The sequence below is a fragment of the Micropterus dolomieu genome, linkage group LG07 (genome assembly GCF_021292245.1).
Source record: "Micropterus dolomieu isolate WLL.071019.BEF.003 ecotype Adirondacks linkage group LG07, ASM2129224v1, whole genome shotgun sequence".
Lineage (NCBI taxonomy): Eukaryota > Metazoa > Chordata > Actinopteri > Centrarchiformes > Centrarchidae > Micropterus > Micropterus dolomieu.
Window position 1 is genome coordinate 18,391,467 of NC_060156.1, and position 16,133 is coordinate 18,407,599.

At 39.9% G+C, this 16,133-nt stretch overlaps 1 protein-coding gene across 1 annotated transcript in view; it reads right to left on the reverse strand.

The window, feature by feature from the left end:
* The window catches only part of LOC123974099 (interleukin-1 receptor accessory protein-like 1-A), a 107,891-nt gene that overhangs the window by 71,879 nt on the left and 19,879 nt on the right, over positions 1-16,133 (reverse strand). Inside the window, exon 2 of the mRNA XM_046054537.1 lies at positions 2,042-2,144. Coding sequence (XP_045910493.1) covers positions 2,042-2,123 — 82 coding nt within the window. The 5' untranslated portion in view covers positions 2,124-2,144. The remainder of the gene's footprint in view (positions 1-2,041; positions 2,145-16,133) is intronic.

Below are 16,133 nucleotides of genomic sequence, written 5' to 3' on the forward strand. Positions count from 1 at the left end.
GAAACTTGTGATGTTTTTATAATATATATATATATATATATATATATATATATATATATGTATATATATATATATATATATATATATATATATATATATATATATATGTATAGTATTTTAAGGAGAATAACTTTAAATATTGTTCATGTCCAGAGACTTGGGAGATTTAACAACATAGACTTACAACATACAAGTGCTCGGGTCTAACCTTAGCAGTCCAAGGTTTCAAAGGTCAAACACATAACATATAGCAAGTAGTAGAGTATTGAGGCCTGCTCACAGTAGCATTAAAAATGGCAAAATCGCTTATTTCCAATGGAATTGGCACCATCAGTGGATTCAATTGCGGAGGTGAAGTATATCCATTCAAATTTTTCTTTGGTGAACTTTGACATGCTAATTTGTCTGATTGGCAGCCAGCCATATTATATATTATATTATATATCCAAAAGGAATAAGGAAGCTATCGTGTCAGGAAGCTAAAGCGTCCATTCAGTTTTATTTAACCTCCTCTGTCAGGGCAGTTCCACTAAAGAGTGGTTTGCAGACAGTTATGAAACAAGACTCAAATATGTCTTTTGAATAAACTGTGAAAACTATTGTACATGCTAGTTTGGAGCTTTTTCCCCGCTTCAGTATGTCTTTATTGAGTGTAATGACATACAATCCTGACACCGTACTCAAGCTACAGGACAGCTGCAGTACTTAACCAGCTAGCCCTGCAAATGCGTTATCCAAGCTTCTAGAATAACAACTTTCATGAAGAATGAATTTTGCTGTGCCACTTCCTGGTGTGACCAGGCCTTAAGCTGTTTAACTTCTTGAAACCGTTGCATGGACAGTCAGCCACAATAATGAGAATAGTATATTCTATTTTTTTTAGTTTGTTTCCTGAGGGTGTGTTTTTTTTCCAGTTCAGTAGGTGTACAAGTAAGTGTGTCTGTATTCTGTGTCACTGACCATCTTCTTCGCTGATTGAAGCACATTATTCATTGATAAGTTGCCCTTCTGCTCTTTGTGTCTGTGAGCATGCTTCCTTCAATATAAAACCTTAAGCTAAAGGTCAGTCCTTAAATCTTCAGACATGCCCACTCATGTCTGCAGTATAAACACAGCCAGACACATTCCTGTATACAAACAATGGATTTTATGGAAACAAAAAATACATATTATGAGTGACTTACTTTTTCTCAGTAATGGCAGCTAGTCTTCACAGAGTGTTAACTGACTGTCTGAATCCCTATATGTATTCCTGTCATGAAAAGTTTCTACCTTCAATCTTTTTACTCTCCATTTTCTCTTTTGACCTTTGGATTTGTTCACAATTGATGCTCAATTTGCTGGCATTTAGAGCTGAAATGAGTTTCACAGTAAACCTCCATGACCCAGTCACTGAGCAATTGGATCATTTGGTTGCTGTCACTCTCTCTAGATTGAGGAAGGTCTAGCTAATTCTAAAAAGTACAATGTATACCTTTTCATTAATTCACATGCTCTTCACCTAAGACGCAGGCATAAAAGCTGCACTTACATCTAAATTGCTCAACAGTGTTCCCATTTTCCTGTCGGAGTCATTCTCACAGAAGTGGGAAGGGAGTCATCCCTCGCAATTACCTGCCTATCATCTTTTTGAAAAATATTTTTAAAGCATGTGACACACACACCAGTGAGACAGTAGTGTTTTCTAGGAGCACCTGAAGCCTGCAGTATCATGGGGAAAACACGATTAGGCATAATGTCAGCAATAACAAATAATTAAATATTGCTGATTATTCACCAGCTAAACACAATCCAACAGTGTCAATTATTGTCTTTTAAGGTCCGGACTATTTATATTTATTGTAGACAGAAGTTCATAAAACAACAGCACAAAAATTACTCATTTAAATGAAATGACAAAAAGCCTCCAAATCATGATGACGATGGTTGGTGGCCACCATAAAGACAGACACAACACTTGGAGCACACTCACACACATACATAAAAAGAGTCTTAACATACAGGGGCTGCAAGCACAGGCGGTGGACAGTGTGTTAAATACCTGAGCCTCTCTTAGAGACCACCTTTACACTCTTGGACAGCGTGACGTACAGCAGGATCAGCAGAGGGCTGGGAGGTCTCATCTTCCCCCCCGTCCTCACAGCCTGAAGCAGAAGAGACATGAGCAGGGGGAAGGAGGGATGGCAAGAGAGAGAAAGAAAGAAATTTATCAGTCACTGCTTGCACATGAGATCAAGTACCTCCTTGTTGCTACTAGATAAGACTTAAGTGTTAGTGTGGAGGGACGTTGTGTAACTGCCCAAATACTACAACAAGTAAGTGCACACACTTTTGTACAAACATTTACACACAGATACACACTTGGACACTCACGTCAACCCATTTTGCACATTTCCCAGGGGGGTCTTTCTCGTAATGATTATGTCTCATGATTGCAATTGAGACGGGTTATCATAGCAGGGATATACGTCATGAGAAACCATTCCCTAAGATGCTGACGAATCAATAAAGAAATAATTACATGTGTATGAAACACCACTTTAATAGCCAACTTCATTAAAAAACAGGGGAGACCTTGAAGGGAATTTCAAATTATCACCTTGTGACTCTCATAGATGTGGCAAATATCCCACCCATATCCCTTATCAACTCATATATCATATTAATTGATGGAGGTGACTCATTCTCTCCTCATCTTCTCTGAGTAAATGACATAATCTAACATGAAGTAATTACCTTCTTATAGCCAGCTCCTGAAAGAGATCTGGTGCGGCTGTATAAATTTGATGTTAAATTAAAAAAAAACACACTCGTGAAAAAATTAGTTTATTAGCCTGCAGTGCTGGCCAATGGCAATACCCTTCAAACTCAACCATCCTCTAACTGTAACAGAAGATTTGCAGACAAAACAGGAAACAAACAAAGACATTAGAAAGTGAAATTAATAAAAGTTTAAAATCCATGATAACTGAAAACTTCAACATTATGGGAAATACACTTACTATATAACATGTTAATTTGTGTGTTTTAGAGGTGCTGGTATGCTGATTTTGTTTCCTTTGTACAAAGCCAGGCAAGTTGTTTCCCCCTGTTTCCAGTATTTAGTTAGTTGGCCATTGTCAGTAGGTTCATCTTTACAATACTGATATGTGACGTGGTACCAATCATCTCACCTAGCTCGCAGTAATATAATAAGCATACCTCACAAAATGTCAAATTCCTCTTTAAGTTGGGTAGAGACCCATTGCCTTGTATCATTTTAAAGCACGCACGGCAACAGAGGGGCAAAAGGTGGCACCGGCAAACTCTCACTCTACTAAAGCTGTTGTTTGCGTCAGCAGGACCAGACAACCAAACAGAATAAGGTGATTGGAGGAGGAGAGCAGATTCACCAATAGCCAGATCCAGGTTTCTGTCAGTCTAAGTGTAAGAAAAGGAGAACACAACACACAACAAATTAACCCAGTGGACCGGAAAGGAGAAGACGAGAATCCTGGCCTTTGGAGACAGAAACTAACGACGCAGAGAGCCAGAGCCAGGAGGGGCTCTGGAGTCTGCGACACGTCACGTACGCTGAGATTAGCATAGCTAATGAAAGGAGCCTCTCTCAGTGTGTGTTTACATGATACTCGCAAGGCCCACTGTGAAAAGAAGCCTTTCTCTCTTACTCGATCACATTCTACTAGGAAACAACGTTCAGTCGATAAACACCGCTCTGCCAACAACATTCTGGCAAATGCCACAGCTAAAGGATTGGCTTTGTTCAGCTAAAAGGCCTTTAAAAACACTTGCTGATAAGCTGGTCAGTTCTAATTGTGTGTTTTAGCTGCAGCTGTAACCCCACGGTCAGTTCATTGATATGTGCACACACAAATCCACAAGTAGAAACACTCTCAAAGGTCCAAATTCTTTAGAGGTTAGCTCAGATTTTCAGAGTCTTCAATCATAGTAATTGTATCCCCCATCCTGCGGCCATTGCTGCAATACTTTCTCAGAAATTTAACAAGAGAAGCATAAGGAGGGACTTGCAGCTACCAAATACACCATGACAAGAGTAAAAAATTGAAAAGTCAAGAAACATAAGGGAATTTCATTGCAACTGTAATCATGCACACACAAGCAGAAGAGAGAAAAAGAAAAACAGAAAATCCCCACTGTGGCCGCATTTATTTGCTACTTACTGTAAAACACTGGTGGACAAGCTTATTTCCTGTTCTTTGTAAAATTCTTTAACCCTACAGTCCAGCCCTCATACTGTACCTGTTACTGTACATGTCTAACGTATGCTTCATATTCAGCTAGTTTGCTGTCTTTCACTCTCTTCAAGATAACGATTTGCTGACTGATTGCTTGCATGTCAAAATTGTTAATGATAACATGTCACTTAACAAAGTATTCAGTGTTAAAGCATTTTTCTGCTTAAAGCATGTGATAGTAATCTGCCAGTGGGGACAGAAAATTTGAGTTCTGTGTCGTTTAGTCAGGGGGTTTTTCTTCTGAAAAACGACAATATTAAATGATAATCACACCACTTGAATCAAGGTCACCTCATTTGGGGGCATGGAGTGGCCTAAGGGTTAAGATGCACACCATTCCGTATAACCACAACATCCCAGGTTCAATTGGGTGGCAGGATACTATTTTTGCAAGTGTCCCTAACTGTATTTCCTGTCAAGTTCTACACTGCAAACTGTCCAATGAAGGCAAAATGCCAAATTCATAATTTCAAGCTGCTGATACATGTTGATTTACTTAACACAACTGAATGATTGGCAGGTTGTGTTTCTGTCTCTCTAGGATAGAGAGCTGCCCCTGTCACAACCTAATTCAGGAGAACAATGGTTGCGACCCTTCTCTGTGTCCCAATCCCAATCATGCAACACCTTCACAAGCTCAGTGGACTTTGGGTCCTGCCAGCCATGACATCAATAACCAACCATCCTCACACAGAGAGGGACATTGTGTGCCTCTCAAGACCCCCACAAACACCCAACACACCTCATCTCCGCTCCTCTCCGCTCCTCTCCTTCCTCTCCACTCCCCCGTCATTCCCTGCATTCTCTTCACAAACAAAACATTAAAAACAGCAACTCTAGGAGTTAAAACCAGAATGGCTCACAGGTCAGACTGACTTCTCAGTGTACTCTCCAGAAGAAACTGGTTCATGAAGGACAGTTGGGAGAAAGTATTAAGTAACAACCATTAAACATAAGTCTAGTGACTTAGTAAAGCAGCATTTTCAACTGTCTCAGTATAATTCCTGTAAAATATAGCTGTTAAGATCTTTGCAGTAAGTGGAGCATGAAGTTAAACCTGCATCATTCCACTCTTGAAGGTTCTCTCATCATTTTGTCATGCTCAGAGGGAGCATACACTGAGGTTAAATAATATTAGTAATATTAGTCACCTCGGAAGTTAATTTCCCCCTCAAAGCCAAGTAGCTTTGGAAACCAGAAGTTTAGTGAGTGTTTATTTCAACTATAAAAGACAAAATTCAATTGACTCATCTGACACTTGTCAGCATCATGGTGTTATTGTATAACACCATGATGCTGAACTGCCATTGCTCCTTGAAACTATCTCCCCAAAAACTCACACACTTGCCTGACTGATAAAAAACACGTTGGTGAGGATAAGACAAGTACTGTACAGAAGTAAGAAGTAGTACAGATATATCTTCTTATTGTAATGCAGCATTCTGGCATTGCTCGTATGGTTAACCACAGCCAAGTTTTTTTCTCTGAGGCGTCAGGAGCAGGTGTGTTTGAGGAGGCGCACACAGAGGCATGGCGTGATATCCACGCTTCAGCGATGCATGAAGCATGCACACAGTAGCACACATGCCGTTTGCCTGCTGCTTTTTACCAGAAAATGAGGGGCATGGCCCTGCACTGCCTGCTGACTTGCCCTGACAAAGGAGCAGACGAATTGACTGTCTGTTGCCATTGTTATGGGACTTTATCTCCCAGGAGAGCTGTATCTTCTACCATCTTCCCTTAATGTTTCCCAAATTCAATTATCACCTCACACTATTTGTTGCAAGCACACTCCCTGCGTGCATGTGGTGTATGTCTGTGAACTGTGGATCTGTGTGCGTTACTCTCATATTCTAATTCTTTATCTCTCGAGACTGAACAGGACACACAGATTCGCAAATTACAAGCAAAACCTAAAACCACCACCACATTTCCAGCTCTGTTGCTGTTGCAGTATGCAGTTGTGCCATCTTAAGAGAGAGAAGGAAACCTCCGCCATCTTGGCACAGCAAGCTGTGGATGATTGATCATGTGATTTAGGGATTTAATCCAATTTGAAGGCAGCCTGCGCTGTGGTCTTAGGTAAACTACATCTTCATAATAGTTACTAGTCCTACAGAGTAGTACTCCTACTGTGCCCTGACAGGACTTGAAAGGCAGACAGTAAAAATATGCATGCGAAACAAATTCATCTGAAACATCTCACTGTTTCCTTGGAGTTGTGATGCTTGTTTATTTCACGTGGCTTAAAAATATACACTATGCCATCTAGTGTTTTTACCGTGATGCATGAATTGGTTCAAGTTAATTTAGTACTGCATGTAAAAAAACCTGACTTACCCATTCACTGTCTAAATAGATTATACAGTTGTGTGCTTTTATGGACAAATAAAGATCTGGTCTGTTTATTCAGTATGAGGTTCATGAGGGTTGTGTTTCAGCCATCTCTGCTGAGTTGTAGCAAGGTCACAGAATGAGGTGAAGAGTGTACCGCTGTATGTACACAGTGAGAAGGAGTGAACCTTTCTCTCACATGCACATTACAAGACCAGTAGTGGTGGTTGTTGATCAATATTGCATGAGTTATAACTGCTGAATATTAAATGAGAATTGGGCAGGTGAAAAAAATACTCTTCTCCTGCATTTGGATCATTGCCCTGGTGTCATGAGATGAGAATATGTATAAGGTATATGTACTCTACACCATCCTCAATTCTTTTACATTATTTATATGCTTGAGCAGTGACTGACTGTACAGTATAATCTTTGAAGCTGTGCTGTGAGAGATGCATAAACTGACTGATAATGTGGTGCCAGTTCAATGCTAGAGTCAAACAGCAATTAAAGGGGAAAGTCAGAATAATTCAAATGTGAAAGTAAATTTGAGTGCACATGCAGGCCTCTCACATTCACGGCTATTCTTTCTATATATGTAGTTTTAGCTATGCCAACATCACATACGGCACCAACATGCAGAGCAGCCAGAGCGACAGACAAAGAAGAGTAGTATTTGCACACACACACACACACACACACACACACACATATACAGACACACACAACAAGTGAGTGTGTCATAGGTGTCCCTGTGTGTTACTGTGTCAAAGGGATTCATGCTTGGATTGCTAGAAAATGGCACAACACACTGCAACTATACTGACTGAATGTCTACCTGTTCCTGCGTCTGTGCCATGTGGCATGTGTGTGTGCGCACGTGTGTTTGCTCTGCTGTTTGCCAGATGTGTCACAGTGTGAGTCAGGTCCCATGAGTATTATTCTACAGCAGTAATGTGAATCACTGCCTCAGAATAAAAAGTAAACTTGGTTGGTAGACTGAGTGAGCATTCATTAAAACACATTTGACCGCTTTTGACCATGGACAGCCCCCGTTAATCACCAGAGGCTGGCCATAGGTGGTTATAGTCAACGACCAAGGTGCGGTGAGCTATGCCCTGCCCCAGTCCCAACATGCACATCTTCACTGAGTGAGATTAATTACCACACGATTCTGAGCCAATCCGAAACCCTGCTGTTCTCCTATTCCCCGACATAGACACACACACATACTGTACATACACTTAAAGAGCACATTTGAGCACATAAAATGCGACAACATGTACATAATTACAGGAGCTTCGAGGCAAACTAAAGCCATTTGCGCATTATCGGTCAAAAGCACAGGGGCGGGTTGTTGCGAGTAAGGTCTGAGTTCAGACACATTCCACCAGCAGTGAAGCATTTTTCTCCTGTGGTTGTTGATTGCTTTCAGCTATTTCCCCTGTGCCCAGGCCCATTGTCAGCTGTCCAAGGATGACTGGCTGCAGAAGACGCTCTCATGCTTCCAGTCAATACTGCCTGTGATAGAGAGCAGGGGCCAACACTCTCCTCACCCACTTAGTGTACAAACCCCACTGGGGGCAGCCGGACCACCACTGACACACAAAAACACTGTCAAACACAAGCGCACAACCAGGCTGATAAACACATTCAAGTGTGCACAGCTTTCACATACTTGTACAGTATGTTGTGCAAAACTTCAATCTTTTAGATTAATATTTGATTTTATTCTTACAATATTTATCTAAACATAAATCTTTGTAAAAAGGTTTTTACATTATCTTGTTTTCATTCTTTCCTGCATTCAGATGAGTTCTTCCAGTCTGTTTTTACTCTCCAGGCTCCTGTCAGTGTTACCCTTATCCTTATAGTTTAAGAGGCAGTTAAGCATATTTGTTTATGTTTATATTACACATTATTTATGTTTCAATATTACTGAAGTTCATAAAATAGTATTATGTATGATTTGAATAGTGAATTATAAGTTTAGTCTGCTAAGGTTATGATATATTCGGTATTATTCTTTCCATGTGTGCTAGATTCAAAATTAAAGTACAATAGTTATAATGTAATTATACATAATTACTGTAAAAGGGTAATTGCGGAAACTTTCTGGCAACCATGTTGCAACAGTGTTACCGTAAAAGTACAATAAAATGTCTAATAATGTGGCGTGGAATACAAAATACATACATACATCCATACACACATAAAGTCGGTAATGGACCAGTCTGCGATGTAGCTTTGGTTTGGATAAGAATCACCTGCTGTGCATGTAACCAGCCAGTCTTCAAATAAACCCCGTCTTAACGTTTTCCCTCTCTTCTGCATTTGTGAGAATACTGGTTTAAGTCACAAGAAAGTCAGATAATTTAGTAAAAGCCAAGACATACCCAGTGGAGTAAGTGGCCTTGGAACTTGGAATATGGTTAAACGGTCACTAGATAAAGCATGGTAAATTTTGTGCCATGTAAGATAGATGCTATGCAAATAAGCTTTCTCATTTTCATCCCTAATAATATTACTATTATCAGTAATAGTATACACCACATGCAATCACGTGTTCGATGACAATACAATGTATGTATTCCTATCTCTCTCCCCACCTCTTTTTTAGTCTTTAACTGGCCTAAAACACACTCCCACAACACATATGTGGGATGACTAAAGTCAGTTTTTACCATAAAACAAGCTTCCCTTTTGTAATGAATCATGTAGCCAAGCAGCAGCTTGCTGCAGCAGCAGCAACGGAGCCAGGATGCTGTTGTAGATTTGCTAAACTGTATCCACTCATCAACTTAAGTAAATAAAAATACCTCCAAATGGTTATTGATTAGTTTATATAGATTCTTATTTTATCAGGCGCAGAACATAATGCCCTTCATTTGCCAAATTGCAGTCTGATATTGACAGCTGCTGTTAGAGGGCATCCAAGTGTTTAGTACAATGCCAACACAGTTTTCTAAATGTGTTTTGTTTCTTGTGCGCACGTTGTAGGCAACATGTATCCATGTCTACATGTCAAATATGTTCACTCTCAGAAACAAACTCAGTCTTGATTCAACTCCAAGCTATTTTGTGAAATCAAATACATCCTACTCAGACTTAATAAGGTCTTAATAAGGTCTTAATAAGGAAACATTTCTATTTGTGTCCAAAACGTTGTTTTGGTTAAAACTATGGATGCTTGTATCCTTCCCGCACCTCAGTGCTCCTACTGCATGTGCATTACATTGCTTTCCCTCTCATGCCACACACTTGCTAGCTACCAGACTCCGAGATTTGTTTAAGGATAATGTCAACGTAACAGACATTTCTAAATTTGAATTATGTTTTCTTCATGAATACATATTAAGAAACAAACTGTAAGCCTTGGGGGAAACATAGTTCTGGGGACCGTGTAACGCAATCCAGAAGTAGATCTTTCACCTTTATCAGTTTAGTTTGGTCACAACATAATATGTCCCTATCTAGGATCAACCATAGCTGGAATTGCAGAAGCTTTCCTGAAACCTTTCAATCTTAGAATGAGAAAGAGGACTGTTATTGGCTTTGCATACTTGAGCTGCCTGACAGACATATAGCTGCTATAGGGGAGCACAATCCCATACATTGCCAAATGTTGCAGACTGCACAAAAACCTCTGGTGGTTATGAAAAAGTGAAAGGTGGCATGCAGTAAATATAATGGAGAAAAGCCCGTACATTTGCTATATTCCCCTCCTATCTTGCCTGCGGCTCTGAAATGTGCTGGATGTGCCTATATTAGTGGTGTATGGAGAGGCACTGCGGTCCATCCTCTCACGCCCACAGGGGTTTTCAGATGGAATGTGTATTTATGCTTTGGTATCCATGACCAGAGTCTATCCTATTGTCTAGAGGAGCCATCTTGGTGGCAATGGAGCCTAAATGAAGCCAATAATGGTTCCCTGCTCGGTCCCCAGAGTCTTGCCTGTTTAAAAATCGATTCTTTGCTTGACTAGGGACCCGGAAAAGAGAGAACTGTAAGAAATGGAGAGGAAAGTGGCGGAAAGAAGAAGGGGGTGGGGGTTGGTAAAGAAAGGTTACAAAAGATAAGAAAGATACCACAAGGGAAAAGCAAATCATGCTTTATTTGCTCATTTCCTGCATGCCTTGACTGTATGACCTGTGTTTCTTTAATGATATTTGATGTCATATGGGCTAATACATTTATAAATTTTTGTTGTCCTGTTTTTAAGAGTGAATATTTAAATGAAACACTTTTAATTATGGAAGTCCTCATGAATCCTTAATTTCCTTGAACTGTATAAGTACAAGTTAATATAGGGTAAATATATACATCCACAAACACAGAATAACCTCTGAAGATATTGTACATTACATTATTGTACTACCCGCACAGTGAATTTCACATTTTTCCAAAATTCTACACAGTTGCCAATCAGATATGAGTTTTTCCACCTTTTTGGATTGCAGCCTCTTGCTTTGGATTGTATGTTACCTGTCTGACCTGGATAATGACAAATAGAAGTCAGGTCCCAAAGTAACCACAGAGAATGTTAAATATTGAAGGTATAATTTAGGAGAAAAAACAAACTTAAAGTCAAGGAATTAGGAAGCAGAGGTTGGACGCAGCCTCATGTCCTATCTGAGCTTTCATAATGTCCTCAAATGTGCACATCAACATGAAACTGACTGGAACTTTATGTACCAAAAATTTATGATCATTCTGATGAAACATATCCATGACCAACAAAAATCAATAACTCACCCTGTTCATGCCAGAAAAAGAAACTAAAAGGCACACCAAAAACACACAGCAACTTACCAAAGTGAGGGTAAACCTGTCACAGACTTGCAGTGATTTGGAAAAGTCTGCTCGTCTAATTCATTGCCAACAGAGAGTCCAAGATGCTATCAGTTTTGGCAGAGAAAGATATATATGCTTCACCAGCAACTGGACCAATGAGAGAAACATGTGGGTGTTGCCGAACAAAAGCAACAGCCAACCCGAAAGTCCCAAACCCACACACACAAAGAGAGCAACAGAAAGTGTATGAAAGCCCTATTAAACTGATGAGGTCTTATTGAGCGGATGGTATCACACACTCACTGGGGACGAGCGGAATGGGATGGGGGGATGGATGGGAAATCAGAATGTTTTATTCAACATGTGTTCGCTTCCTTATCTGTTGCTCTTTTTACACCACCCATCCACTGCTTCTTACTTCAGCTCTCCCGTGTGTGAACACATCTCAGTGACCTTCAACTGTTTCCTGTGTCTTCGACACGCTCACCTGTTTGTCTCAACCTAACCCTTGTGTACACTCCATAGTGTGAAATAATGGGATTCCAACTTGATCTCCAAAGAAGGTTCCACTGAGGACACAGTGCAATATAAAGCTCAATTGCAATAGACAATACACAACTATAGATTCCTTCTTTCTTTGCACAAATGATGTAAAGGCACATTTAGCCTAATGGCAGAGGATGTGATGTGTTTGTTTTTTTATGTATAATTATGCATAGTGTTAATTTCAAACACTGATCCACACAATCATGTTTGCATTTATTGAGCTTTAGCATAAGAATATAGCAGCAGTAGAGTAGTATAGTAGTAGTGGTATAGTAGAAAGTAAAAAACTGTTATGTTATTCTTCATTCTAATTGGTAAGCTGTTAATGTGCATGCAACATCAATTAGAGATTATTACAATAATGTAACAAAGTCAGACAGAAAATTTCTTTGTTCAATTCAATTCAATTCAAATTGGGCTTTACTAGCATGGGAAACAGATATACACATTGCCAAAGCAAGTGTGAAATGAAAACATGTATGTAAGCAGAAGAATCTTACTTACTGTGTCTGTTTAAATAGCACGTAGACTTACTGACACAAGTGAAATTACATTTCTAGTGCTGCAAATATGTTTCTTTAGTTTTACACATAAATGCTATATGTTGATAAGGCTGTGATCAAAACACTCTGGCTTATTTCAATGCAATTATCTTGGCTTTTGTAAATATATGGTGGCTGTTAAAATTTAATACCTAGTATCCACTGGGTGATGATTCAAAAATTCTGGATACACACATGCACCTCACACACCCTCAGTATCATTGATTGTTCTCCAACCATAGCTGTATCCATTCTACAGTGCAGCTGCTGTGGGTCTCAGAGAGGAGACAGGGCCCTGCAGGGAGCAGTCCAGTTATCTCAGATGGAACCTTATCACAGGATTTATGTGAACAGAAAAATATCTGTAAGACAGTGAATCTGTGTGTTTGTGTATTTGTGTGTGTGTGTGTGTATCCCAGCTGTGAGGTTATCCAAGGTTTTGTCAAAGGACTTTGGAGAGGGTTTTGTCAATTGCTATCCTGGCCCGTGAATAGCCACAGCTCTTCACGGGCCAGTGTTCAGCATCTTTTGTGAGGCATATTACAATTAGGTACATAATACTGCCATATTACTGTCATATGATAGCAAAGCACCGCAAAGAGAGCCAGGAATAAGGAGTCATATTGGGAGAGCCTGGGTGAAAGTCAATTCTCATTCTCTAATTTTCTGACACCCTGCAAGGCCCGAACAGGCTGATCTGCACTGGTGTGTGGATGGAGGGAGAGAAGAGGAGGGGGGGGGGGGGGGGGGGGGGGGGGGGGGGGGGGGGGCAGCAGGGGCGGTAGAGGGGGAGGCATGGCAGGGGCTGCAAGCCTAGGAGAAGTGCCAGATCACTGTTGGAGCCAAGAACAGGACTGACTGGGCCTGTGTCAGATCAGTGTGCACAGGCAAACACACACAAAAGCATATGCCAGATGAACAGACACATAGATGTCACTGACCTTCGATAAACACACAGCAATGTCACAGCTCTAACACTCTTGGGAAGATCCACCCTAATACGTACTTAAAAAGCAGTCTTCTATCTTTGTGCTTGTGTATTATGAGCACTCTATAGCCAAGAATTTGAGATTTTCTCATTTATTTAATATTTATTTGTATTGGGACAAGTATGTAGTCCCACTATCCGCTAACGAGGAGAACGTCTGCTGTTCCTAAATACTTTCCATGCGTGTGCTTCTGTGTGAACTTGACTGGGCGAGTGTTTAAAGGCTTTAAACAGTTGGCTGGGACTCGGCACCCACTCATTACTGACCAATAGCACTAATAGCCAGCATCCTGTACACAATGCGAGCCCACATCAGAGACGGCTTTTCCAAACAGTGCAATATTTATGGCAGTTCCTACTCCCTGGGGACTCATTGCACCATAACACAGACCACTGCAGCTGACAAAATAACAGGGCAGAGTGTTCTAGCTTTAGGAAACAGTAGAAACATCTCTCGTTCTCTCTTTGCCTCTTACTGCTTCTCTGTCTCTCTCTCTCCCTTGCCAATTCTCGCATGACCTCGTCTCAGTTTTTGTCTTTCCTTCTTTATAGCTCAGAGCCGGGGCCATCTGAGTGGATTTCAGAGACAAGTTGACAAGCCAAGGAACAGAGAATTGAGAAGTCTTCCTCTCTCTCTCTCTCTCTCTCTCTCTCTCTCTCTTTTTTGTGGTCCAGTCCACCGAGAGATCACGGCTTACAATTTCGCCGTTGTAAGCAAATATAATCTTGAAAATTCTGACAACTTTCTTACAAGTAACTGCCAGGTCTTTCAACATCCACATCTCCAAGGTACGCTACAAAGGTGAGTCGCTTTCCGCACGGATTCTACAAAAAAAAAAGACATTATTAAATTACACCTTTAAATGCAATTTCATCCTGTAAGACAAGTCAATCTGCCAAGACTTGTGAAGATCTTGTGTGTGTAAGTGTATGTGTCATGGAGAAAGACGAAGGAGAAAGAGGCTATGTTTCTCTCTTTTCCTGCACTCTTTTCATTTCTGTGTACTGTATGTGAACATGTGTTGGAGCTGCTCATATCTTATCTCTTACACGTTCGCCCATGGGACACTGGCAAGATTTTCCCAGAACCAATTCAAAGTGACAGCTGGAAGAGTGATTCCATTATGGCTGGTGTGGTCTACCTTCCCTGTGTTATGACAAAGCTGATGGCAACATGAGGACGGAGAGAAACCTAATAAGAATAAAATGAATAAAGTGATCATGTTAGAAATAATCAGCATTGTCCAATCCATGGGCCTGAAAACCAACACCTACCAACCAAACTTAAAGACAAAACAGGTTATTTGTTATTGGCTTTTGAAACGACCCATGAATGCTGTATCCATAACAGCACAACAACATAAAAAGTCATTGTCATGATGAAGGTTTCAGAATCAGAATCAGAATCAACTTTATTGCCAGGTATGTGTACACATACGAGGAATTTGACTCAGGATTGTACATTGCTCATTATGTGCTTACTCATACAAAAATACCATAACAAAATAATAAAATAATAATAAAATAAAATCAGACACAAACTACAGTATAGACAACACTAATATACACACTATGAACAAAACAATGTAGACATTATTGACAAGTAGTGCAGTGATTAAAGAGTAAACGATTATTCTCATTATGTACATGTTGAAGGTGGATATGATATACAGGTACACATACACATTCATGCATACATGTACACATGTACACAGTGTGATGGAGCATAGTGCAAAGGATGCTGGAAAATATAAATAAGACCTATGACCTTATGACCTGAGGTAGGTGTATTGGTATACAGTATATACAATATGACATAGTATGAACAGCACTGAAACAGAGAATGGTTAATAAGTAAATAATAAGTGGAAACCAGTAAACAGGTGGCTGATTAGAGGCAGAGTTACTGGGTTATTTCACAGTAATTGTTCCTTACACTGTGAGTCAGGAACAATTGTTCCTGACACTGTGAGTCAGTTTGGTTAGGTTTAGGCAACTAAAACTATTTGGTTAAGATTAAGGGAAGAGCACAGCCATGGTTAGTTTAGGTTAGGTTAGGGAAATGGTTCAAAAGGTTTAAAAGAAAACAACATTGTCTGTTGGAAGGAGCAGCAATGTCCACCCTACCAGAGCCTTCTCCCTAAGAGATTTCGCACTCAAACCAGTGAGTAGAACTTGGTTAAAAAAACACAAATAAAGAAATATTTTGTAAGAAATAAGTAACTGAGGTTTCTGGGCTGTCTGAACAAATGACCACTAATGCCATGTTTCTGGTGAAGACAGTCTTGCAACTTGGACTGCATTATAATGCTGAGCATAAAACAATAATGATAATTATCACGATATACAGGTGAAACTCGAAAAATTAGCATATCGTGCAAAAGTTCATTTATTTCAGTAATTCAACTTAAAAGGTGAAACTAATATATTATATAGACTCATTACATGCAAAGTGAGATATTTCAAGCCTTTATTTGATATAATTTCAATGATTATGGCTTACAGCTTATGAAAATCCCAAATTCAAAATCTCAGAAAATTTGAATATTGTGAAAAGGTTCAGTATTGTAGGCTCAAAGTGTCACACTCTAATCAGCTAATTAATCCAAAACACCTGCAAAGGGTTCCTGAGCCTTTAATTGGTCTCTCAGTCTGGTTCAGTGGAATTGACAA